The sequence below is a fragment of the Pan paniscus genome, chromosome 6 (assembly GCF_029289425.2).
Source record: "Pan paniscus chromosome 6, NHGRI_mPanPan1-v2.0_pri, whole genome shotgun sequence".
Classification (NCBI taxonomy): domain Eukaryota; kingdom Metazoa; phylum Chordata; class Mammalia; order Primates; family Hominidae; genus Pan; species Pan paniscus.
The window spans coordinates 39646677-39674659 of NC_073255.2; the positions used below are offsets into that span (position 1 = coordinate 39646677).

Here is a 27983-nt window from a genome sequence, read left to right on the forward strand (position 1 = left end):
ATTAAAAGCAATTAGTGCTTTGTCGGCTACTGCAAACTGAAGCTCTGATTTTTTTAAATAATTCTCAAGAGGGAAGATACGCAGTTTTAAAATAAAGCATTGCTTTGTCCCAAAGTTTTTAGTCAAGGTGCTTAACGTAGTCAAAATATCAAGTAATATTAAAGAAGAGTAGTTTTTATATTTATCAAAGAGTACCTAGGATACAAAACTTGCTGACACTTTTGAATCTTTAACACTTTGTTTTCCTGTTAGGCACAGATTAAATCATGTAAGAATTGGTGTGATATAGTATAAAAAATAGGCAAAAAAGAGGAGAAAGGAAATTAGTCTCTACTAATTTTCCAGCACCGTACTTGGCACTTTAAATATTGTCACATCTGATACTCAAAAAGTTCGAGAGGTCTGTGTTGTTAACACCATTTTGTAGAACCTCAACTGAGGCTCAGTGTAGTAGTTATCTATTACTGCATTACAAATCACCACAAACCTAGTGACTTAAATCAAGATACATTTGTTATCTCACAGTTTCTGTGGGTCAAGAATTTGGCCACGGCTTAACCAGGTCCTCTGCTCATGCAAGGCAGCCATTCAAGTTGTTTATCCAGGGCAGGGGTCATCAGAGGCTGGACTGGGAGAGGCTCTTTTCCAAGCTCCCTCAGGTCCTTAGCAGAATTCATTTTCTTGCAGCTGTGGGATTCATGGCACCTTGCTTCTTCAAAGCCAGCAATGCATAGAGACACCAACAAGACAGGCACTACATTCTATGTAATCAGTCCCATCCCCTTTGCCACACTGGATTGATTAGAGGCAAGTCACCTGCTCTTCCCACACTAAAGGGGTGAGGATCAACAAAGCCATGAATGCCAGAATCAGGGATCATAGATGTCATTTAAAAGACTGTCTAAAGTCAGGACTGTACAACAGACAAGTAGTAGAGGAGACCAAAGTTTTTCTGACTCTAAGGCCTGTTTTTGAATTCTAATCACAGCTCTCCCTCAAACCATTTGGGCTACCTTGAGGAAACTGCATAACTTTACCAGGTCTTAGCCTCCTCACTTAAGAAAGAAGTAACTCCATCCAATGGATCCTCATGGTCACTTTCAGTTGCGATTCTATGAACAGCAAGTATAGGGGGGCAGGCATGGTTAAAAGATCTGTCCCTTCACACCTTGCACTCGGGGAGGTGGGAGTGATCTTCTCTGTGTCCTCACAGTAGGGATCCACCAGCCACTTTAATACTACCTTTGGTTCTTTCTGCAGCATCATGTATGGCATTGTGATCCGAACTATTTGGATTAAAAGCAAAACCTATGAAACAGTGATTTCCAACTGCTCAGGTAAGTCTCTACTTTGCATGGCCCAATTCTTGGCTAATTTGCTTCTCCAGAGGTTTTCTTCTAGCAAATGTGAGCTAGGGACTCCTTGATACACAAGCATACAGGATCATATCAGGACCCAGCCGGCAGACCAGACCCACCAAAGGCTGTCACAGGCGGGCTCTGTCTTCCCCCATGTGACCTCCCTGAAATCTGGGAGAAGGAAGGGGGCACTTTGGACCTGGTCAAGCTATGCCAGCAGAGAGTTAGCCTTTGACCTAGGATCCAAGGGTTACCCCAGCCTCAGGTCTGGCAAAGAAGCACCTTGGAGGACACAGATAAGAAAAGACAGACTGTCCAAGGAGGACATCACACCTTCAGCAAAGATGAGGATAGGCTCTTCTGATTGGCTTGAATTTTCAGATACATAAAGCTGCCATCTGTCCATAGAACAATCTTGGACCCTAAGCCAGTAAAGGCACGGTGGTCCATGCTGTCCCAACTGACACACCAATTTAAACCAGATGAAGCCTAAGACCACCTACTACAACTCTTCCCCACATTCCTTCTCAGTAAACCTGAATGCAGAGCCTCTCGTATGCAATAGACTCTGAGCCCTGGAAGCCTACCCTGCTTCCCAGGAAAACATTACTGGACCTGACCAAGGTCAACCTGGAGAAAACACAGCAAACCAAGGGGCCAAAAGAAGAAAGGGCTTCTAGTTTTCTGTTGTTATAATGTGATAGGTCTGCAGAAGAAGACTGGCTCCGCTCAGCTTCCACACCCCTCCCATTCCTTGTGCACACACATACACAAAACATAGGCTCATATACACAAATACACACACCTTCACACACTCAGTCTCACACACACTAACAATGCATACTCACACCTATATGCACTCACACAAGGACAACAAGCTATACCACAAATATCTGGAATAAGAAGAGCTACTTTCTGTTCCAGATGTACCACTAAGAGCTGTGCCACCTGGCAAAGTTATCTAATCCCTGGACTTCAAGAGGTTAAAATAAGGGGATAGACTGGATTCTCCCTAAGCCCTCCTCTTTTCAGACTGTGAGCTAAACTTTTGTTGGACCAAGACAGAGCTTGTTTTCTCCCTCTTAAAGCTACTTTTTCCAATAAGACTGTGAGGCCACCAAGAGGATGTACAAGTATTATTGGGCACTGATAACCTGTGTCTCTTTCCCTAGAAGTATGAGTGGAGATACATAAGTCTGGGTTCTTCACCTGAATTCAGTTCAATTCTTCTGTACTCTTCTACATGTCAGGAGTGGTACAGGGACTGGAAATGACAAACGAATGAATAGCATGGTTCCTGACTATAGGCAGCTTACAGTCTAGGGCCTTGGGTCTTGGCCCTGGCTACACAGTAGAATCGCCTGGGGAGCTTTTACAATGCACTGAAACCCAGACACCATTCCCTGAGAGATTCTGATTCACTCCATCTGGAGTGGGGCATGGATTTTATTATTTCGGAAAAGCTCTTCAGGCATTTTTAATGCTCAAAAAGGTTTGACAATCTGGTCCAGTGAGACACAGAGTCATAGGTGGCTGACCTTCACACTGACTGACCAGTGTAACCAAGAGATGTGCTTAGGCTGCTTGGAAATTTTCAACCCACGAAGACCCAGTCATTCAGCTTGGGGCTAATTCCGGCCCCCATGCAGATCCTAGTGCTTCCCTTCCACTGGTGCAGTCTCCACACCCTGGTTTTTCTGGAAGAGCAAAAGCATTCAGAGAGAATAAACACAAGTGAATTCATTCTATTCAGTGCAGTTGGCTTTGGTTAAAAGTTAGAATATTTGTCTGAAAAAAAATTGGATGAAGACATCCTTCCTCTATCAGATCTCAAATAAATGCAGTAAGTACTATAATTATAATACTAAAATCATTGAAAGAGAATTATATGGACAGGGAAATCCAACAGAACAGAAATGCTAAAGGAAACCTCAGGAATGTAGAATGTGATGAAGTATTTTAAACTGATAGAGAAATAGAAACTGTTTAATTACTAATGTTGAGACAACTGCCCATATGGAAACAATCATATATTAGATTGTTGTATCATATGCTACAAGGAAATACACTCCTTATGAAATGAAGAACAAAAGATAGAATGAGGGAGAAAGAAAGAGTGAGAGAGAAAGAGTGAGGAAAGAAAAGAAGAAAGAGAGAGAGAAGGAGGGAGGGAGGGAGAAAGGAAGGAAGGAAGGAAAAGAAAGAAAGGAAAGGAAAGATGGGTAGAGGAAGAGAGGCGGGGGAGGGAAGAAAGAGAAAGAAAAAAATATAGGAAATATTGTTTATAATCATGAAAAACTGAAAAGATCTGAATATCCTACAATGAGGGAACTGAGCATAATAATTATATATCCATACAATTAAATGCTACAGCTCTAAAAATTATTATATAGAGTGTACTTATTGCCATAGAAATATTTCTCCAATATATTACATTAAGAAAAAGAAAGCAGTATCGTATCCCTTTTATAGATATGTGCACATATTTTTACTTAGCGGAATATATATGTGCCTGTATAGATAGATGATAGAGAGAGAGGGAGATGGAAAATATCAAGAAGCTAAATGTTATCAATGTTATTGCAGTTATCTCTGAGTGGTCGAATTTTAGTTGATTTTTGTTTTCTTCTATTTTCCACTTAGCCATGTGTTAAAATTCTCTACAGTTACCTAAATCATACAATTGAAACAATTGCCCTGTGGCCCTTTTGCCTGAGTAAACAGCCAATATTATCCTAGATGTACATATGTATATTCATTTTTTAAAACCATCAAGTCAGGCCCCATAAAACATATATTTGCCATGCACTTCTCTGTATAAATGTCATGCTTAGATCCTCTAAGGCCCACTCAAAGCCATCGTCCACTCATCTCAACACAGACAGACAAGTCAGAGGGACAGACGGAGCAGCTCCTGTCTGCCACTGCTAGGTCCTTTCCTTGTGTTCTTCCCTTTAACTCATTTCCTGTTTGCCCCATTTCACCCATGGCCTATTGCCCATTTCCCATTTAACCCATTTCCCGTTTGAGAATACTGCACAGGCAGTGAGTTGCACTATTTTTTCTAAACAGTAAATGGGTTAATCCACAACTCTTTGAGGTGGTGTTATTAACTGTCTCTCACAGACAGAAGACAGGCTCTAAGGTTAAGCAGTTTGCTTGTTTTCACGGGTAGCATGTGACACAACTGGTATTCAAATGCACACATATCGAATGCACACATAAAGACAAGACTTTTTAAAAATTAAAAACACAAACTCAGGGTCTTGGGTGTGGCTTCCTTTCCTGGACACTCCCTCCAGAGCTCTGCCTTCAGAGAGCTATTCCTACCTCATCTCCTGAAGGTTTTGTTTTGATATATTTAAAATCTAAAGGCTGAGTCATGACTGGCAGTGTGGAGACCAATTTTGTGGAGGTAGCCGAGGTCTTCCTGTACTTTCAGACGAATCAGATTGGTGTAAACCCCTGTCTTGTGGTTTCTGCCAATTCCGTGGGTCTGACATGCTCCTCCCTGCTTGTCCGTCTGAGCACTCACTCTCACTGTCTCACCTCCTACAGCTCTCCTGTTCCCCCCACAGCAGCACCGCCCTTGCTCACCACCTTCCTCAGCACGCCTCCCCCCAGGGAGACTGAGTTCCTGGCTCTCTCCAAAGTTCCCATGTCTCCTGCTACTACATATGCCAGTCCTTGCACTCTTGGGCTCCCTGACTTCCAGTCCTTGAAACTGTACAAAGCCACTTGGAGATCTGTTTCCCACTGATATAGAGTATGCCATTACTCCCTCCCAAAGGTGGAAATGGCTACCACCACTTTTTATTCTTTAATATAGTTTTATATCTCCATTATATCTATTTTTTAGTTACCGTTAGTGACCTCATCCCGAAATGAGGGCAGGTGGTATTCTCAGAAGCTTATATGCTCTCTATATCTTATTCGTAAATGGAACACAGTTGATTTCCCATCTGTCATTACAGCCAAGCAGCTCTGGAGTTGGCAGGTAAATGGGATCTCCGGCTGGGTCCGCATGCCAGGATTATTGCTCATCAACAAGGGGACATTAGCCATGATTAGTGTGAACAGAAGCTCACTTTGTAAACACTGGCTAAAAAGCTCAAGCCATCCTTAGTGCGAGAACCACTCTTCTTACTGGCAAATATGTCTATTTTCTCCCAGTCAAAGGCTGACAGAAAGGAAAAGAAAAAGAACTGTATCATAAATTATCTAAAGACTTTCCCATAAACAAGCGTGGAGGGCAAGACGTGGAGGAGATGGGGTTTCCAATCCTGTATGTTATCTTTCATAAATGAGCATATTATTGATGTCCAGGAGGATTTACTTGTACAAACAGAACATTTACTGCATGGGAGCAGGAGATTGGGCAAGTGTACCCATGGAACAGACAAATTTCTCGTTATAACTATGTCTAGCTATCATGGCTTGGTGGATACAATCCATGCTATATCCAAATTCCATGTTTTTAATTAAATGAGGCATACTAGAGTGAAGAAAAAAAGCTATGGATTAGGAATTGGGTTAGAGCCCTATTCACTTTCTAGCTTAAAAAATTTAAGAGAAGCCCATTAACTGCTGTCCATATCAGCTTCTTCATCAGTAACTGTGAATAAAATGGCTTCTCTACAATTAACTACATTTAATAAAAGATGTGACAGAAAAACATAAAGATACAAATAAATGAAGATTATGACATGTTCGTGGATAGTAAGGTTCAATATCATAAAGACGTTGAATCTCCCCAGCTGATCTACAAGTTAATAAATTTCCAACCAAAATTGAATTGAAACATTTTATTGAGCTTCACAAGCCTATTTTAAAATAGACAAGGAAAATTCAAGAGACATGAGTAGCCTAGACATTCCTAGAGATGCAGAACAAGGTAGAGAAAGTTCGGTTTACCAAATATTGAAATGCATTGTAAAGTCAGAGTGCGGTATTGGCACAATAGACAAATGGAAACCTCAGTTTCCTTGCTACCTGCTGCCTGCCCACAAATCCAATGCTACATGTTTCAGGTTTTCATTAAGACAGCACTGCATATGAGGTACCAATCTCTACTTTAGAAGGGAAACACTAGCAGCTGTGTAAACCCAAAATATCAGTAGCCTTAACCACATAGAAGTTTATGTCTTAATTAAAATCCAGTTGGCAATAAAGACCAGAGGGAAAGGCATTGTTCCACACAGTCATTCAGAAATTCAAGCAGGTGGAGATTCTGCCACGCTTAACAGAGGGCTGCTAAGGTACTCCTCAGCACCTCCCTCCAGCAGGCAGGGGCAGGGGAAGAGAGAGAGTGGAGGACTGCTCAGGAGAGGTATCTGAGCAAGGTTTGGGATGGTAGACATTGACTCTTCCCAGCGTCCCTTAGGCAGATCTTAGTCACATGACTACACACTGCTGGAAGGCAGGCTGGGAATTGTAGTCTAGTTGTGTGCCCTGGGGAAACAGGAATGGGTTTTGTGAACAGCTCATCTGTCTTTGCATAATTATTTTAGGTTGTCAGGGCTCCTGCTTCTGCTTGAGCTGAGGTGCTGAGGTATAGAAAGGGCTCTCTGGTGGGTTAGGTGAGATCTTCTCATATCTAGCTACAATTTATGGTTGGCTCTGGGCTAATAACCTCCTGAAAAGGAATGCAAAATACTTTCCTACTTGAAGGTTCAGAGATATGCAGGCATGCCCAGCTAATGGGGAGAGAGGGAGCACCTCAGATGACAAGAAAGGGACAATAAGATCCCTGAATGTGAAAACATTCTGGAGAATACAGAGTCAGGCACAACGAGTGCCTTAAGGTCAAAGGGAAATGTAAGTTCTGGGTCACAGAAGAACATTCCCACCTAACCACTCTAGCCTCTTGTCAGCATCTAGGGAGGAAAACGCTGTGTGGTGGGCTAAAGAAGCTGAAACTCTTGGGAGTTCAAGAGAGTCTGCTGCAAGCTCCTGGAATAGCACAGCACAGAGGAGAGAGGCCATTCCCTTGCTTCCTGGCAAAAGAACTTGGAAAGCAGGTATCCCCGGGAAGAGCAGCAGTGCTGAATAACCCACAGCCCAGGGACGGAACTGAGGCCCTGAGAGGTGGAGCAGAAGAGCAAAGCAACCGCTCAGGGTCAAGAGCAATAATGAAGAGGACTCACAATGTGGCTTTGAAGTGACTGTGGCTGTGGAGCATCTGGTGCCCAGCCGGAGCCCCTCAAGATGCAGTCATTGGCAAAGAGGAGGTCTGGGTGAAGTGACCTGGGGCAGCCCAGGGCAGCTGCAGCGAGCCTAGAAAGCAGGATCCAGACAGCGTCACCATAGAGGCACAGGCGGTGGCCTGGGTGGATCCTGGAACACTGAGACACCTCCTTGGGTCTCTCAGAAAAACTAGAGGGACAAAGACACCCTGGGAAAAAACTGACTGCAGTCCTGCAGCTAAACAGATGAGACCTAATGTGCTTAAAATACTGAACTGATGAGTTCAGGGGGTATTCAAGCTATATTAGTAAAGAGAATGTTACTGTTCAAAATGAATTTCAAGTTTCAAGAATTTTAGAAATCAGGAAAAACTGCTAAAAATAATGTTGAAGTTTTAAAAAATCAACCTAACATACACAAAGTTTCTAATATAGGAAGCATATTTATTTTAAAATATTGCCAGTTAGACTTCCATGTTTCTAAACAAATCACCTGCACTCATTATAGGTCCACAGATGAATTCCCCCCACTACCTCCCAGGAAACAATTCTGCTTCCATTTGAAATCCCAAGGTACCAATTGCTCCCACTTCAGGTGCTCAGCCTGCATGAAGAATGGGTTCCCAGTGGCTCTGTAAGAGGCCTGTGGTCTTGGGAAGGTGAAGAGCCAGAAATGGCCATTTGGAGACTAAATTTTCAGCATGTGTCCCCATTAGGGATATACTGTGGACCTAAAACAGTCCACATCAGTGTGCTTCTCCCAGTCCCAAATCAAATGGACGTGCCACTTTCAGGCTACCCAAGCCCGATTAATGCACAGTGACAGCTGAATTTAACTGCTTTTCACTGCAGCTCAGCACCAAGGCCTGAGTAGAAATAATCCTTTTATCTCCCAATAAAGGAGAATTACCGGCATTTCGTAGCTCAGCTCTCTCTGAAGGGCCATCTTTAGAAGCTAGAGGCTTTGCATTTCCTGGAATGGTCAGATTAAAGATGCTTTTCACTGATCTCTGGGCAGGTAGATGATTATATTGTCACCCAGTTGCCCTGTGGGAAGCACTGCGGGTTTCCATTTTAAAGGGATTTCAGAGCACAAATGTCATTCTCGAAAACTTTTCTGAAAGACCAACTTAGTCTTCAGAGCCATACTGTTTAGGGGCCAGCTGTTGCCTAGGAACAGCCAGTGGGGACGCTTTGAAAGAATATAATTTGGTCTACTGTCTTCTTTACTTGCCCCCCATGGGTATAATCTCACCCAGATCATTTTCTGCTGTACATAATTCTTACACAGATAACAACCTTGTATAATAGACAATCAAACGTAATAATACCTTCTGTTCACTTCCATAAAGACGGCTCACCTTCCACCTGAAATACTGTTAAAACTGCATTCATCTCAACTGATAAGACATCCAACATCCCAGCTTGGGGCTTGGTTCCTTGAATATATTATTTTATGTTAATCTTCAAAGTAACTCTGTGAGTTAGGTGTTCTACACCTCAATTTTTAAATGGGAGAACTGAAGCTGGGAACTTTAGACGATTTGCCTAAGTTTACAAAGTTTTAGTAATTGGTAGAGACGGAGGATGCATTCCAGTCTGATCTTAAAGCCTGTGTCCTTCCCAAGATCCCATCCTAGAAATCAAGGTTTCTCACCTTTGACACCTTTGGCATTTTGGACTGGATAATTCTTTGTTGTGGAGGCTGCCCTGTGCATTGAAGGATGTTTAGCAACATTCCTGGTCTCTACCCACTAGACGCCAGTAGCACACATGCACACACAATTGTGACAATTAAAAATGTGTCCAGACTTTGCCAAAAGTTCCCTGTAAAGCAAGATCACCCCCAATGGAGAATCACTGCTCTAAATGTTCTGAAGCATTTGCTTTCTTACAAGGCAGAGGTTCGTGGTCCCATGAAATGCACAGAATAATTTGAAGACCCTAATAGTAGTTAGGAGTGGCCTTACAGGGTATGCTTTAAGAACTATGAATTAATTATAATTAGCAGTTTTTCTTTGTACTTAAAGAGCCCCTATTCCTGTTACTCTTGAAAATCATTTGTCCTCTGCAATGAGTAAATGTTCACACTACAAAAACACTCAGAAACTTCAATGGCCTGCGGCCGCCTCAGGAGTTCAGCCCAAGCTCCTCAGAAAGACATTCAAGGCCTCCCCAGTTTGCCTTCAGTTCTCTTCTCCACTCTCAAACCCCACGCATTTGTAGGCTACAGCCAAGCAATATGACTCACTGTGGTTAAAACGCATCCTACATTTTCTTGTTCCATGTCTTGGCTGAGGATGTTCACTCTCTGCCTCCCACCTCTCCTAATCCCACGCTGCACCCCGCCTTTGTCTTGGAATCCTTCTTATGTCATTTGAGTTCACTTGATGCTCTCTGCATCTCCCACACAGCCTCCCCAGCACAGTGGTGGAAGGATGGGTCTCTCCTCTGTCCACAGTTGGTTTCTATCTGTCTTAGTCCATCTTCTGCTGCTATAACAGAATACTACAGACTGGGAAATTTATTTTTTAAAAAAGAGATTTATTTGGCTTATGGTTCTAGAGGCTGGGAAATCCAAGAGCAGGGCACTTGCAACTGGCAAAGGTCATCCCATGGCAGAAAACAGAGGGCGAAAGCGAGCACACAAGACAGAGAGAAAGTCAAGCCAAACTCGTCCATTCCATCAGAAGCCCACTTCCACAATAACACAATAATAGCAATAATCCATTCATAAGGGCCAAGCCCTGGTGGCCTAATCACCTCTCAAAGGCTCCACCTCCCAATACTGTTACAATGACAATTAAATTTACACATGAGTTTTCGCAGGGACATTCAAACCATAGCAGCATCTCGCTCATCTCAACCAGTTTTATGGAGAGTGTGTGATCTTTCATGCTGGATTGAAAATTCTTAGAGAACAAGTACTATATTTCAGCCCTTCTAGTCAGCCCTTATCTCTTAGCAGATGTGCTATACTTGTGGGGTTGGACTAGATCAGATTGGAGGTGGGATTGAATGAATATTGCAAAGGTAAACATCTGACTGGTTTCCATGGGCATTAAAATAAATTTCAAACGTGAGAGCTGGGCAGTGCAGTGAAGACAATGGAGCACAGCAGTTTGCCTTTCTAGTGCACAACTGCCCTACTCCATGTGACTTCGATGCACTGAGTGGGCCTCTGACCAGGGCCACCACTAGGGTTGTGCCCATTGAGCCCCACTGGGTGGCTCCTGGCTGAGAGTTGTGTGGGGCTGGCATTCTCTTCATATTTCCCTCACTGAGTGTGTGCTCTAGGCAGGCCTGTGCTTATCAGAGCAAGGGCCCCTTTTCCAAAACTTCACAAAGGTGGCATATGGGCTGGTGGAAGCCCTGACAGTAGAAACTCTTCCATGAGGAAAGGGACACCACATCTGACATTTTTATCCCCAAATTTACAGGTAATCACTACTTTAACTAAGACCTATTGCACTGGATCCTGCCTAGCCTAATCCTATCTCTTTGTTTTACCACTGCTCGACTAATGAGAGGTGGTTATTGATTCATTCAACATATTTGTGTTAGTCATTGAATATGTGTTTAGGCTACAGGAGTGCAAAAAACAAAGCCCCTGTCCTCATCAATCTAGTAGATTCTTATATTCACCCCTCAGTGTTCACCATCAGACAACAGTCCACATGAAAAAAGTGTATATCCAAGCTCCTATTTTGGAGAGTTCTGATACCCCTGGCTTGAGCTTTTCTTGAGAGCGTTTTTGTTTTTTGGTTTTTTTTTTTGACGAATGTATTTGTCTGGGGCAACCATTTTAGAAAGTAACTTTGCCTAGGTTGCTAAAGTGGCCGCATGGGTGTCTCAGCATAGCCAGGGCTTAGAGAGTAGCACTCCTCAGGGAAGGCCTCAGCTCCTGCATGGTCACATAGTCTAATTTCAGCTACAGCTGTTCAGGCCATCTGACCAAGTCTCTTGAGAGAGTCTGAGCATTCCATACCATTTTCATATAATGTTAAGGTGTAAACTGAGCATTCTCCAGAAACCAGCCCAGAACCAACTTTAATCTAAAAATTTCCAAGGAAGGCCATCTGGGCATAAATGCACAGGATGTAAGTGAAAACTGGAGTCTAACCTTTAATGTTCCTATTGGCTGAAACAGAAACTGTCACATCTTGAACACTTCATCTTACTATTCCCCTCTTGTATCTACAGATGGGAAACTGTGCAGCAGCTATAACCGAGGACTCATCTCAAAGGCAAAAATCAAGGCTATCAAGTATAGCATCATCATCATTCTTGGTAAGCAATGTCCCTCCTTGAGCTGTAAAGTGGTATGAACATCCCAAAAGCAAGTTTGCTCCTGGGACCTGGTAACAGAAAGGAATTTGCCAACAGGCACTTCTACATCGGTCTGCTTGGAAAGGAATGTGTGAAACTCATCAGCCCATTCATGGTTCCTTCAAGGGCTGACATTTGGTTCCTAATCCCTCTCCTTATGAATACAGCTGCCTGCCAAGGCTATGGGTTGAATAATTTGGAGAAAATCTGATTAGGACCTAACTAGCTGAAGTGGATGCTCACATCACCAGCTAACTCAGTCACTTCCTTTAAGACACACTGTTCCCCAGGGCTGGGGTTCACAAGGAAAAAGAAGATAGAAGTGACTTTCCACCTTATCTGAATATTTGATGTTAGGTTCACTACAAATTTCTCCCTTATGGCACCTTACCTGTCCTTCCACCCTTCTGTCTTCTGCCCTTTCCTTTTCCTTTCTCTCTACTCTTAAGACTCATAAAGTCACCTTGTACTGTTTCCTGTCTGAAATGCTCTGCTCTCCGGTGGTGCCCTGGCTTACTTCCTAACCTCATTTGTTCCCCAACAATGCCACCTCCCTGAGGGCTCCTTGATAAGTCTTTTTAAATATCCTTTTCCTAGTCTTTACTCTGCCTTATTTTTCTTCTTGGTTCTACCTCACACTACAGGACATAGATTGATTTTCTTATAGTCTGTCTCCCCTGTTGGAGTAATAAATCTATGAGGGCAATGACTTTGGCTTTTGTGTTACTTATATTATCACCAAGACCTAAAATAGGGTCTCCTACACACTGCTCAATTAACATTTGTCGAATGAATGAATGAATGAAACTATGCAAGAAGGAAAGGGATTTGTGCTATTTTCTTTTTTATTTAGCTTAAATACCCCCTCCTTGCCCCTCTGGCAGCTCTTGAAGCTCCAAGGAAGTATAGATCTCCCATTAGCTGCATGTCAAAGCACCAGAACAGTCTTCTCACCTTTCTGAAACACAACTGCAAAATGCCAAACAGACCACACGCAGCATGACTCAACCAGCAGGACGTAGGCAAAAAACAACACTGCAGGCGGAACTGGGATAAAACATATACAACCCACCAGGGCTCAAAAACTTTCTGAGAGGCTTCTGAAGTGGATCAAAGACTCCTCTGTCTTCTCAGATAGTCAGAAGCACAGATGCACGTTCCCTGGATGTTGAGTTGGAAAACGTATGTTTACAAGTGTGTCCCAGAGCCTGCATAGCCCTTTATCATCAGCAACCATACTCCAAGGCCCTGTGGGATCCCTTCAGTCAGCAAGCAGGAACACCCTCTAGAGGGTCAGCAAATATTGACCGCCCTACCAGACCAAAAGGGCCCTTTCTATAGCAAACACTTTGTAATGTCCCTTTCCCACCTTGAAATAAAATGCCTACTTATACTACCTACCATGATCATTTAAACATTAATATATTGCCCAAAAAATAATATAAAAGAGGAATAAGAAAATAATCTAAAATGAAACAATACTATTTTTATTAATTAAAATGTATACCAATTTTAATGTGTAAAAAGATAAGCACAGCTACACTAGAAGAATAATGAAGTAGTCACACCTACACCGTGACATAATAACAGCCACAATGAAAACCAATACAGGTGTATTTTCATGGAGACATAAAAAAATGTAAGCGGTATTACTGTCAGTGACTTGATTTTCTCAGCCGGCAAAAAGAAAAAATCCTTGTAAAATTTTGAATTAAACAAAGTAATCTTTCCTCCACTTACAACAGAATTGCATTTCTACAAATTTCAATATTTATTTAAAATACCTGTGTTTATGTGTAAAACAAAGTCAGGGATAACTATATAGAGGGTTCTCCTCTACATGAATGGACATTCAAAGTAGATACAAATCTTTGCTGGCTGGGCTGCGTGTACCATGCCAGAGGACTGGTATCCCTGTGAAAACCTGAATCCTCCAACCCAACTTACACACACATGCAAACACCCAAGCACACAAGGCCATTTGCCCCCTTAGTGCCCCAAATACTGTTCAGCCCCAGTGTTTGGGTTAATTAATCAGGATCCAGAACACTTAGTGGGTTTTGTGTTTGAATTGCTCCTCTTTAATACATTGCCAAGGTCTGGGGTCGAGAGGGGAACCATGAGTCAGTTTATCATTCCAAAATTCCCAACAAGTTACAGAATCCACATTACACAGTTATGACGGAAAGCTTGTCCCTGCATGCAGACAGCCAAGGAAGCCAAACTTCTACTCTGAGAAAAAATTCTATGGATGAGAAAGTGGGAGAAGGAGAGTGGAGAATTTATGGTGAGAAAATGAGAGATGCGTGTATTTCCAGTCAACTTATGAGTGTTTAGCTCTGTGTCATAGTCTGTGCTTTCCAGAGAAAAATGAGAGAGAGAGAGAGAGGTTTATTAGAAGGAATTGGCTCAGGTGATTACTGAGGCTGAGAATTCCCAAGCTGCAGTTGGAAGCTGGAGACCCAGGAAAGCCAATGGTGTAGGTTCTAGTCCAAGTCTGAGTCCAAAGGCCTGAAAACCAGGAGAGTGGATGGTGTACATTTCAGTTTGATTCCAATTGTGAAGGCAGGAGAAGACCAACGTCCTAGCTCGAAGACAGGCAAGCAGAGTGAATCTTCTCTTACTTAACCTTTTTCTATGACTCAGGCCTTCAACAGATTGGATGTGGCCCACAAACAGGGGAGGGCAATCTGCTTTTCTTACTCTACCAGATCAAATGTTACTCTCCTCCAGAAACGTCTTCATACACAGCCAGAATAGCATTTAACCGAATATCTGAGCACTCCGCAGCCCAGTCAAGTAGTCTCAAAATTAACCATCACACCTGAATCCCCACATTTCATCCATTTCTTTTGAGAATTTGGGGCCAAATAAACTGGTGTCTCACACATACTAATGGATTTAGAGAAGGGCATAGTGTGGGTGTTTTCTGGAGAGGCCAACTTAGGGGTGAAAGAGAACACTGTCATTAAACTGGGGTGTGCTTAGAAAATATTGTGATCACCCCTTCTCCCTGACATAACCTAAAACCAGTAGTCACTATGTGGTCAAAATGCTTCCTGTTCTTCTGTCTTTTCCTAGAGAGTCTTCAAAGTATTTTGCTGTTTTTTCCTGATCCCTGTGTTTGATGAGAGGCTATGGCCATAGTCACTTGTTCCTGGGGTTTCTATAAAGAATCCACAGCAGTAGAAATTTGACCCTTCTTTACAGATAGAGAAGCTCTACAACCTTTTCTCAGTTTTAGGAACATGTCTGTAAGATGTGTCCATATATATGTGTGTATGTGTTTAAGTGAATATGACATCAATGCTCCAAACAACATCAAACTCCAATATTTCTGAGAAATTCCAGGTCCCAAAGAACCTCCCAGGTAAAAGTCCAGTCAGAACCAACCAAAAGAGACCCCTCAACTGCTACCTGCTGTGATGCTAATGGCTCTCTTCTCCCCCAGCCTTTGTCTGCTGTTGGAGTCCATACTTCCTGTTTGACATTTTGGACAATTTCAACCTCCTTCCAGACACCCAGGAGCGTTTCTATGCCTCTGTGATCATTCAGAACCTGCCAGCATTGAATAGTGCCATCAACCCCCTCATCTACTGTGTCTTCAGCAGCTCCATCTCTTTCCCCTGCAGGTAAGGGGAGCTCTTGCATGGGTCAGACACACTGATGACCATTGCACTGGGATTCTGCCAACATGTGGGTTTCTCATGTCCAAACTCTCCAGCAGGTTACAGGATCCCCCTTTTATAGATGAGAGGCTTGAGAGTCAGAAAGATTCCACTAACATGGCTGATTCAAACCCTGGCCCAGGCCACAGCTGATGTGCTTTTTCCTATACCACAACACCTCCTATAGAAACCGCCTTAATCATGACACATCTAGAAGACCTTGCTTTTATTCAAAGCATCTTCACATGAATTGCCTCAATACAATTCTATGACAATAATAGGACATGGAGCCTTATTACCATTTTACGGATAAACAAAGTAAATCTTACATGGTTAATAGCATCATTGAGTTTATATGAATAATTAGCAGAGCTGAAATTAAATCCCTCCCACAGTTATTGTCATTCTTCTGTTTTTCTGCTGTTTTTCAGCTGTTTTCCTGCATAAGCCACAGAGGGTAGGTGGAGAATTCCATAGGAGATACAAGAGGAGAATGATTTAAGTCTTGGGCTTAACGCCAGTGGTTGAAGTTTATATCTTGCCATTGTTTATTCGTAGCGATGTGTGACCTTGGGCAAGTTATTTAACATCTGTAAACCTCAGCTTCTTCATCTGTAAAACAGGGCTAATAGCAGTGTCTACCTGTTGGCCTGTGATGTCTCTGTCCTCTGGGCTCTGGTGCTGACCAGTGAGAAGGAGAGCTGTGAGTCATGGAGAAGGAAGGTCAGGGTATTACATGTAAAGTGCCTGGCACAGTTGTCTGACATTTAATACATTTTTCATAACTATTGTCTCTTAACATGTCTACTTGCCTTTTCATTAGGTCAAATTATTTCCCTCCCTGCTTTATTTTGACTTTCTCCAGAGAGCGAAGATCACAGGATTCCAGAATGACGTTCCGGGAGAGAACCGAGAGGCATGAGATGCAGATTCTGTCCAAGCCAGAATTCATCTAGACCCTAGGGCAGTGCCAGTGCTAGGCTGAGCACCATCAGCTCTCCCAGGTCCTTGTCACCTGCTTGGGCACGTGCATGGAACCCGAGCCAACTTCACCCCACCCTCGTCATTACCTGGGAGATGCACAAGACAAATGTTCTAATGACTGCATGCACTGCTTAAGTATTGGCCAACACGAACTCCCCAGTTATTCATGCCAGCCAGGAAGGAAACGCCTTCCTTCCCCACCATTCCCAGCCCTCCTTCCCACTGGCCAGCACCTGAACCCAGTGAACACAGGCATCAGTGGTCCAGGGTCCTGGCTTGGAGCCAGTGAGTAGACAGGCAAGCAGAGGGGACAAAGGTAGCTGGGTTATACATGAATATTCTCATTATAATAGAAGAAAATAAAAGACTTAATTAAGCCTATATTTTTCCCCCAGTTTTGGATTGGAGGTTCAGTGCTTGTAGCCAAGAAAGTGTTTGTCCTTGAAATGCCAACAAATTCATTTCCAGGCATTGGTGCTTTGCACCTCTTCTGCAGATAGCCTCGGTTTGCAGATGGGTGTGCTGGCAGCAGCCAAGTGCATCTCCTATTCCATCAACAAATGATTTGTGGAAAGGGCATGCTGCTGGCCCTCCAAAACAAGGTGAAATGAAGGGATACTGGTTCTGATAGAAAACAAGTTGTGTTAAAAAGCCATGGGCCCCTGACTTCCAGCCTCTGAGAGCTGGTCCCTAGAACACACATGTCCTTGAGGCCTTTTTTTTTTTTTTTGACAGAGTCTCGCTCTGTCGCCCAGGCTGGAGTGCAGTGGCACAATCTCAGCTCACTGCGAGCTCCACCTCCCGGGTTCATGCCATTCTCCTGCCTCAGCCTCCCGAGTAGCTGTGACCACAGGTGCCCGCCACCACGCCCAGCTAATTTTTTGTATTTTTAGTAGAGACGGAGTTTCACCATGTTAGCCAGGATGGTCTCAATCTCCTGACCTCGTGATCTGCCTGCCTTGGCCTCCCAAAGTGCTGGGATTACAGGCATGAGCCACCGCGCCCGGCCTGTCCTTGAGGCTTTCTGAGACCTCTCACTCTGTATTTAACACTTGGGCCACTCTGGGCTCCATTCCTCACACCTCAAGGACAAGTCTTCCCGTTTTTAAATCCCTGAACACTCTCTTTAGTTAGGAGCTAGGTTCCTGCGGCTTTTCCAGGCTTAATGTTTCTCTAAGATCTCTATCGTTTTTGCCTGTCGCAGCCTTTGTCTAGCACCTCGGCCGGGAAGTGCTGGTGGGGCTTATTTTGACAGATCTGGAGTTTGGTACTTATGAGCATAATCCAAGTGAAATATGACTAAATGTTTTCTAGTCAATTTCTCCTATCAGATTTTTCCACAAGTGGAAGTGAAATAATTTCATTTGATCATATATACATCCCACCCACGGCTCCGGTATGCGCGCGAACACCTTATTTTAGCTTCACGTATATTCTTGACATTAAAATCTCCTTGGCAAAATCCTCCTTCCCAGAATTATTCAGAGCTTAAATCTTTTTTTTTTTTTTGGCATACTGCTAGTGGAGTCATTAAATTGTTCAGTATATTTTAATAGCACTCCATTCCTCATTATGGTGTCAACTCAAAGTCTGCGTGTTTAAGGTCATGTGGGCTTTTTTTTTTTTTTTTCATAAACTCTTTTCAATTCGATCTGACCTTAGGGAAAGTATCTCTTTAGGAGGAAATCAGACTCCTCACTCACCAACTCTTGGAGAATTATTCTCTGAATTTGAGGAGCCTGAATAATCTAGTTTTATTTCTACACAACAGTTTTGAAGGCTGCCTCCCTCTCTGTCCAATCAGCTAAACTTGAGCAACCCTGGAAGCTTTGAGCATTTGAGAAATGCTTTTCAACATTTCACTTTAAATCAAGATGTGCCACAGAAGACCCACGGAACTGTTGCTAAAATAGCTGCCTGCATAGGAGCCAATTAACAGAGCAAAATCTGGCAGATGTCCTACATGGCAAAACAGGAGGACCAGGTTCTCTTGACAGATGCTTTCAATCTTTGTCAAGTCTGGTCTGCAAAATACATTACATGCCTACCTCATCCATCAGTAGAGTCTCAAAGTGAAGGAGAGAGTGGAGTGAGGGGCGTTGTGATCTGTAGAAACTGTGAACATGATTTTTTAGTTGTTGTGATGCTCTCTCTCTCATTTCCCGAGAAGACTGGAGATCAATAAGATAATGGTACAGGTTGCTGCAGGATAATCTACCATTTAAATGAAACTTGCTTTATATTGGTAAGGATTCTGGAATTGTCATTTCCATGTATTTGCTGAGCTTGGAGAAACATGATTCAAGCATTATGAAAATACTGGTAATTGGCCGGGACAGTGGCTCACACCTGTAATCCCAGCACTTTGGGAGGCTGAGGTGGGCGGATCGTGAGGCCAGGAGATCGAGACCATTCTGGCTAACACACGGTGAAACGCTGTCTCTACTAAAAATACAAAAAGATTAGTCAGGCGTGGTGGCTGGCGCCTGTAGTCCCAGCTACTCAGGAGGCTGAGGCAAGAGAATGGCATGAACCCGGGAGGCGGAGCTTGCTGTGAGCCGAGATCACGTCACTGCACTGCGGCCTGGGCGAGAGGGCGAGAGAGCGAGAATCCGTCTCAAGGAAAGAAAGAAAGAGAGAAAGAGAGAGAGAGAGGAAGAGAGGAAGGGAGGAAGGGAGGAAGGAAGGAAAGAAGAACTGGTAATTAATAGTCTTGTGACCTTGAACAAATCATTTCACACCTCTGGGCATTGATGGTCTCATCTGCAAGATGGGGACAAAATCAGGCTGGAGCAGAGGATCTTGGTGGTTCCTCCCAGACACAGGGAGGAATCTCTGAGATTGTGTCCAGAGACGGAGAGCTTCTGGAATTCTTTCCCCAGGGGACCAATGACTCAGTGACTTAATGCTGAGTCATTTGCCCTTTAGAGGTGTGACTTCCCTATCTATCACTATGAATGCTGAGAAATATCATTTCCCAACTGAGAAATGCAGTTTGAGCTCTTGGAGAAAATTAGAAGCTTAGTGCTGTGACGTTACTGTTTGTAGCCTTTGATGCCCATGTGGAATCAGAGAAGCCAGCAGGACGATACCTAAAATAAAGGTGCTTACTTCCTGCACCAAGATGTCAAAAAGTCTATGGTTACATTATTTCATGGCATCAGGGACAGGAGAAAATTTAGGAGAGCCAGAGTAGGTGTGCTTACTATATTCAGCCATACTATAGAAAATAAGTGACTCTACTTTACTGAACTAAATTAAATATGAATGGTAAAAACTTCTCTATTTGCAGGGTGCATGTGGAACATAATTTAGTTGAAGTTTACTTTCACTAAGCAACATCTCCCACCTTTTCCCCCAGAAAATGATAACACCTTTTTAATGACTTTCATTTGTGGATAATCACGAGAAAAAAGTGGCCCTTTTAAATCAGCCCAACACGCAGCTTAAACTTCCTAGCTTCATTTGGAAAATTCTGTATACTCATATACAGAAATGACCTTGCCTCTTCCAACTGCATTCACAGTGTCAATCAGAAAAGGCCACAAGCCTGAGTCTGAGAGAAAAAAGGAAAACAAAAATATCTTTAGCAGGAAATAAAGTGATTCTGCTCTTCTAGAATTATCTTAGGTGAGCTACAGACCTGCTGGCAACTCCAATTTTCTCGTCATGATTTGAATATACCTCATCTTATATGCAGATCGACTAGTGTCCCCTGAAGCTTTCCAATTGCATTTAATTGAAGGGAGAAGGCCGTAACTGTTTAGGTGCCAATCTCTGTGTTTTTGGAAACATGAAAAACCCATGCCTCATTTCTCTGCAATTGCATTTTAAGAATACATTATCCGCAACAGGCTGGTTCAGTTAACATTTTCAAAGTGCAGTTCCAGGCTTACAGAATGTTAAAGTGGATGGAGTCTTATATCATCTGGTCTCATGGTTTTCAGATTGCTCGGAGACTCCAAAGCTGTTGCAAGGAGGTGACTCAATATTAATATTTTTACACGGCCGGGCATGGTGGCTCACGCCTGTAATCCCAGCACTTTGGGAGGCCAAGGAGGGCGGATCACCTGAGGTCGAACAGGAGTTTGAGACCATCCCAGTCAATATGGTGAAAACCCGTCTGTACTAAAAATACAAAAATTAGCCGGGTATGGTGGCAGGCCGCCTGTAATCTCAGCTACTTGGGAGGCTGAGGCAGGAGAATCACTTAAACCTGGGAGGAGGAGGTTGCAGTAAGCCGAGATCGCACCATTGCACTCTGGCCTGGGCAACAAGAAGGAAACTCTGCCTGAAAAAAAAAAAAAAAAATTCTTACACACAACAATAGCATAGAAATCGAGAGGCAATTAAATGTAGTTAGTTTCAAGTTCCTTGAATTATCTTGCATGCAAAATGTGGATTAAGATTAGTCATTGATACACCAAGAATGCATGTTACAATTTCAGGGTCATCACTAAAATAGTAGAAATGCAAAAACATATATCTTTCAGACTAAAAGAGAAGGAAAGCTGAGTGATAAGTCACTCAAACAATTTGAAAGAAAGCAAGAAAAGAGAGAAACAGGGACATAAAACAGCTGGGATAAACAGAAAACACATAGGAAGATGGTGGTTTTTTAATCCAAACTTATTAGTAATTATAAGTGCAAAGAGATTAAATGCCCCAGTTAATAATCAAAGACTATCAGACTGATTTTTAAAAAAAATAAATAACTGTCTGCTGTTTACAAAAGACATGCCTAAAACACAAGGATACAGAAAGTTTGAAAATCAAAGAATGGATCAAGGTAGTCCATGGAAACTGTAGCTAAAAGAAAGCTGGTAAGGCTATATTAATAAAGACTAAATACCCTTTAAGGCAAAAAGTATTAGTAGAGTTAAACAGGGACACTTCGTAATGATAAAGATTTTAGTTTAATAAGATGAAGTAATAATTCTAAATTTCCAGGCATTTAAAAACATGGCCTCAAAATATATACTTTTAAAAGTTGTCAGAACTATGAAACAAATAGAAAAATTCACAACCCTAATGGGGAATTTTATCACACTTAATGCCAGTCATTAAAGCAGACAAAAATCAGGAATGATCTGGATAATTTGAGCAACATGAATAACACAGGAAGAGCACTTTACCTTATCACCCCTGAACAGACATTTTTTTCAAGCACACATGAAGCAGTTACCAAAGTTGACCACATGCTAGGCCATAAAACAAGCTTCAACACTTCCACGAGATTGAATTCATATAGTCTAGTTTTTCTGATCATGCTATAATTATGCTGGAACTCAAGAGTAAGAGGATAACTAGAAAATTCAGATAGATTTGGAAGTTAGGAAATACACTTCCGAACAACTTATTGCCAAAGAAGAAAGCATATGAAAATTAGAAAACAATTGTACTGAATGTTAATGAAAGTATTATGTATTAAATGTATAGGATACAAATAAAACAATACTTAAAGAAAAAAGAGAAGGATTAAAAATTAATAAACAAATTATCTATCTTATGAAGTTAGAAACATTTACCAAATTAAACTCAAGGGAAGTAGAAAGAATAAAATAATAAGAATAGGAGTAAAATAAATGAAATAAGAAACAAACATAATAAAAAGCCTCAACAAAGATCAAATTCTGTTCTTGAAAAAAATTAAATTAATAAACCTCTGGTGAGACTGCTCAAAGGAAGAAAAAGAGAGCAGGCACAAATAAACAGTAGTCTTTAAATGATATCACTATAGATCCTAGAGTCAATCAAAAGATAATAAAAGGATATTATGATCAAGCTTATGTCAAAACAAATTGAAAATATAGATGAATGGGAAAACATATAATTGACCCAAGAAGAAACAAAATCAGAATAGTAGCATAACTGCTAAAGAAAGAGAATGTCTTCATTGGTGAGCTGTACTAAAATTTAAGTCAAAGCAACACCAATTTTATAGTCTTCAGTAAAATAGAAAAAGTGTGACTTTTCAGATTATTTATGAGGCTAAAAAAACCTCAATATCAAATGCCACAAGGCATTACAAGAAAAAAATTGCAAGTCAATTTTGCCATAAAAATACATGCAAAAATTCCAAAAAAAAATTACCAATCAAGTCCAGCAAAATATAACAAGGCTAACATATGTGACAAAACTGGTTTCATTCCAGGAATGCAATGTTGGCTTACTATTAGAAAATCACTCAACTCATTACATTAATAGATTACAGGATAAAACAATATATTAACTCAACAGATGCAGAAAAAAATGTTTGATAAAAATTTTTGAGCTCCAATTATAAGATATTCACAAACTTGGGATAGAAGACAATTTCTTAAACCTTAAAGTTTATCTTTAAGAAAGCTACAGGAAACCTATACTTAATGGTGAAGCTTTGAAGATGTTCCTTTTGAAATAAAGAATGAGTGAAGAATGCCAGCATCATCACTTCTGTTCAACATTGTAAGAAATCCTAGTCAATGTAGTAAAACAAGAAAAAAAAATAAGATAAAAGGTATATGGATTCATAATAAATAATAAAAACTGACAATATAGATATAAATATATAGTTGAATATCCAAAATAATATACAGATAAATTATTAGAATTAATCACAAGGTTTAATAAGGTTGCAGGATACAAAAATCAATATTATTTCCACATAGCAGCAATAAATAAAAAATTTAATTTTTAAAGTTTTGTAGCAATGAAGGGAAAGCTTCCTTTTTGCCCTTGGAGGCTTCACTGAAAAATCAAGTCATAAAAAGGCAGAAAAATAAGAGAAAAAGCATAAAATTTATTACTCCTATGCACACGGGGAAAATCGGAGTGATTGGCCAATACTTCAAAGGGTACAGATGCTTGTAGAGCCTTCTTCTTAGGGGAAAGAGAGATGGGGAAGTGTGGATGATTTTAGGGGAATAATAAATGATTTTTAGGAATTTGGTGGGCTTGAAGAAAACAATGGCCCAGGACAGAGTCTGTTGGACTCACAGAGCAGACTTTTGTTTGTGACAAAAGTCTGTCCAGGTTTGTTGATAGACTTTAGTCTCCCTTCTTGTGATATGGGTTCAGTTAATGAAAACTCAGGGAAGGGACTGGAAGTCATTGTTTTCTTCTTTGGTAAGTCTAGAATTAGGCAGATAAGGAAACTTCATGATTGAGAGGCAGGAGGAGGGAGAGGAGAAACAATTGTTCTCCCTGGTAAGAGAACTGAAAACTGGTCCAGTCTTTATGTAGATGGCGGGCGGGGGCGGAATCTCTTCTAGCATCTGTTGATCTCTAAGGGCCTTTAATTCAAAATATATTATAACGCCATGAAGCCATATTTTAGGGTAAAGTTCCATGAGCTCCTGCATTCGTTATTTACAATAGCCTTAAAAAATGAAATTCGTAGGAGTAAATTTATAAAAAGGTATGTAAATCTCTATGGAGAAATTATAATACTATTGAGATATATTCTAAAAACTAATGAAATGCAGAAATATATCATGACTATTGTTCGGAAACTGAATATCCTAAGATAATCAATTTTCAAATTGATCTCTGAAGATTCAGTAGAATGCCAAGAGGAATTTGGTAGAACTTGGTAAGTTGTCTCTAAAACTTATACAGAAATGCAAAGGGCCAAAAATAGCCGCGACACTGTTGACTAAAAAGGAAAAAAATGGGAGAGCTTAACTAACCACATATCAAACTTATCATGAAAGAATAATAATGAAAGCTGTGGTATGGGCGCTAAAGTAGACAACTTAGCAAATGGAATATAAAAGGAGTACAGGGAAAGATGCCCACATATAGGTAAACGATTTGTTTCAGTGGTAACATTGCAAAGCAGTAAGGAAAGGGTGTTCTTTTCAATTATATAAAAAATTGGACATTTATGTGGGAGAAAATTTAAATGAAAACCTACTGGATTATATGTCAAATTGGTTCCAGGTGGATTATAGACCTAAATTCACAAGACAATACGACGTTGAAAAAATAATGTGACAAAACACAAAACACTGTACTCATGAAGGAAAATATTGATACATTTAATTACTTAAAACTAGAAATTTCTGTTCATCAAAGTATATTAAAAATGTGAAAAGACAAGCTATAGAATGGAAAATGACATTTGCAAAATATATAATTGACCAAGATCTAGTATTTGTAATATATAAAAACTACTGCAAATCAGTAAGAAAAAGATTTTAAAAGACAGAAGAAGACATAGAAAAATGGGCAAGAATTAACTTCAGAAAAGAAGTTATCCAAATGGACAAAAAACTATGAAAAGGTGTTTAATCTCATTAAAAAGCAAGGAAAAGTAAATTAAATCACAATGATATATGAGTATGCATATTGGCCTAACTTAAAACCTTTGACAATATCAAATGTTGCTGAGGATGTACAGCATCAGAAATGCTTATCTTGTGTGAACTGGAGAATAATTAGTACAACTATTCTGGAAAATTACGTGCCTTAAACTAGTAAAACTAAGGATTTGTGTTTCCCGTGACCTTGAAATTCCACACTGAGTACACACCCTACAGAAGTGTGAATTGTGTGCACCATAATAGATATGAAAAATATTTGTAATAGCACTAATTATAAGAGCCTCAAATTGGAGGCAAAACAAATGCCTATTAGCAGTAGAATAGATAAATTATGGTGTATTTCATACAATGGAATACTTTACAGCAACAAAAAAATGAAGAAACTGCATATGCTTGCAGCAACATAAAAAAACTTTAAAAACATAATATAAAGGTCAAAGACAGAGACATTAAAGATACCATATGATCTCATTTATATGAAATTCAAAACTAACCAAAATTAAATTATCATATTTAGCAATGCACACATAGGTAATTGTATTAGTCCCTTTTTCACACTGCTGATAAAGACATACCCAAGACTGGGCAATTTACAAAAGAAAGAGGTTTATTGGACTTACAGTTCCACATGGCTGGGGATGCTTCACAGTCATGGCAGAAGGCAAGGAGGAGCAAGTCACATCTTACATGGATGGCAGCAGTCAAAGAGCAAGCTTATGCAAAGAAATCCCATTTTTAAAACCATCAGATCTTGTAAGACCCATTCACTATCACAAGAACAGCACAGGAAAGAGCTGTCCCCATGATTCAGTCATCTCCCACTGGGTCCCTTCCATAACATGTGGGAATTATGGGAGCTACAGGATGAGATTTGGGTGGGGACACAGATCCAAACCATATCAGTGACAAAACTCTAAAGCAAAGCAGGAAATCACTTTTTATAAGAGTCCAGATTGAAATATCTTTGTGGGGAGAGGAAGGAGATGTACAGAGAGGGGCTGGCAGAGTCTCTTTTTTGCTCTAGCTGGCAGGTTCAAGGGTGTTCAGGTTATTTTGGAAGCAGTGCAGAGAAGGGAGCCAGACTAGAAACAGGGAGGTGATCAACTGGGTCTTGGTTACATACAGAAAACAGCAGAGACAGCTGAAAGATCCTTCTCTGTGTTCAGAGCCATCATCTATCAGTAGCATCCAGTGATAGCAGGAACACTGATGCCAACATTTTTCAAAGTCTGCAGAAATGACTTGGCTCCTCCACAGAGCCTTGTGAGTCAGTTCAGGAGAAATCAATATCCATCTTCTGTTCTCTTGTTGCCTGCTGAGGGGACCTGGAATCCTTAAGTTTTGCTCCTGGTTTCCCACTTCAGTATTCATCCAAAGAGTCTCCTCCTGCTTGTTTTCATTCTTTCTGCCCTTCCTTGTCCCCCAGGGTGGAGATCTGAAGTGCATAATACCCCACTATGCGGTGATGTTAGCCCCAGAGCACAGCTGAACACAGCATTCCTCAGGAGAGGATTCATCCTCTATATAGGGAACACTGGAGATATTGCTGCCCTAACTCCAAAGAACTAATCACCAAAGCTTGGGACTTTGGGCCCATGGTAGGCAACTGGAAGAGCTATCTGGGGCAAACGGTGTAACTCAAACATCATCATAACTATCTGACAGACTTTAAGTAGGCCAATCCAATGTTCTCAAACCTGGCTGCATCATGAATCACTCAAGGAATTTATTTTTTATCTAGATTTCTGAACCCCCAACCCCAGAGATTCTGACTTACTGGGTTCTGGGTAGAACATGGAAATCTGTATTTATAGCAACTCACCCAGGCGATTCATCCAGGTGGCTCTGGTGCAACTCTTCAATGGGCTGGTACTTAGGAGCAGCCCCGGGGGTCAGAGCTCAAGTTCCTCATGGCCAGGAACTGTGTAGGCCTCCTTTGCTTACATCTAAGTGGTTTCCCCTGGTCCAACCGGAACACGAATGTTATCTCCTGAGTCCAACTTTATCACTTCTTCTAACCATCTAGATATCTGCTAGTAAAACTCAAGACATCTCTAATTCTTCCTCTTTCCACTAGAGATTTAAATGCATTTTTTTCACATAAAGATGGACTTTAATCTAATGTAGTTATGCATGCATATAAATGCCTAAACAAGAGCCAAGTTGGGAAATATGGCCATGTGTTGATGTGATGTCTTGGAACAAGGAAGGACACCTCTGCAGAGGTGTTTTGAGGGCTATACCAACATGCTGATGTGATCCCTTATCAAAGCACTCTAGAGCAGCCATTCTTAAATATTTTGGCCTCAAAAAGACCAAACAAGTCCTTTATGATTGCTTATGTGTATTGTATGCATTGATATTTACATGGATATTTATAATCCATTCATGTTAAAAATTAAAACTGAAAAAATATTTGTTTATAAATCATTTACAAATAACAATAATAAACTCACTATATTAACATAAATATCTTTTATATGAAAATAACTATTTTCAACAAAATTTAGTGAGAAAAGTAACATTGTTTTAACTTTATGCAAATCTTTTTAAGTTTGACTTAATAGAAGACAGATTTTCATATCTTCTGCATTCAATCTGTTGCAATATGCTGTTTTGATGGAAATATATAAGGAAAATCAGTCTTCACAAATATGTGGTCAGAAAAAAAGTATTTTAATCTGCCTCTGCACTTAATCTGTTGCATTATAACATGCCATGTAACCTCTGGAAAATTCCACTGTACACATGACAGAACAAAAATGAAAAAGGCAAGTAACATTTTAGTACTGTTGTAAAAAGAGTTTTGACCTCACAGACCCCCAAGATTCTCAGACTTGGCCCCTCCTTCCCCACTCTCCCCACTCCCATCCTAGTTCTGGACCATGCTTTGGAGACTGAAGACTGCTTCTTCAAAGAAAAGCAGTGTGCTCCTTTCTTTGCCAATAGACAGCCGTTGCTGTAACACTGTTCTCTTGGACACAAAGCTGAGCTGGATGAGGCAGGCAAGCTAAGGGACTGTTTGCATCCATTTGCAGAGCTGGTGAAAGCGCTAACTTATAGCCAATGCTGATTGAGGCTTCGTTCCAGGCAACAAACACCTCAGCAGGTTCACCTGGTGATTAAACCCGCCTCTGCTGGAGGCAAAAGCCT

At 41.1% G+C, this 27983-nt stretch overlaps 1 protein-coding gene across 2 annotated transcripts in view; it reads left to right on the plus strand.

Annotated features, from left to right (window-relative positions):
* Positions 1-27983, plus strand: part of NPSR1 (neuropeptide S receptor 1) — a 220460-nt gene that overhangs the window by 174752 nt on the left and 17725 nt on the right. The window contains exons 6-9 of one of the 2 annotated variants that reach the window (XM_057302845.1): positions 1261-1337; positions 11747-11833; positions 15324-15504; positions 16406-19710. In XM_057302845.1, coding sequence (XP_057158828.1) covers positions 1261-1337; positions 11747-11833; positions 15324-15504; positions 16406-16496 — 436 coding nt within the window. In that variant the 3' untranslated portion in view covers positions 16497-19710. Of the gene's footprint in view, positions 1-1260; positions 1338-11746; positions 11834-15323; positions 15505-16405; positions 19711-27983 lie in introns of those variants that run through there. The other variant, XM_003811956.4, reaches the window with a different exon arrangement.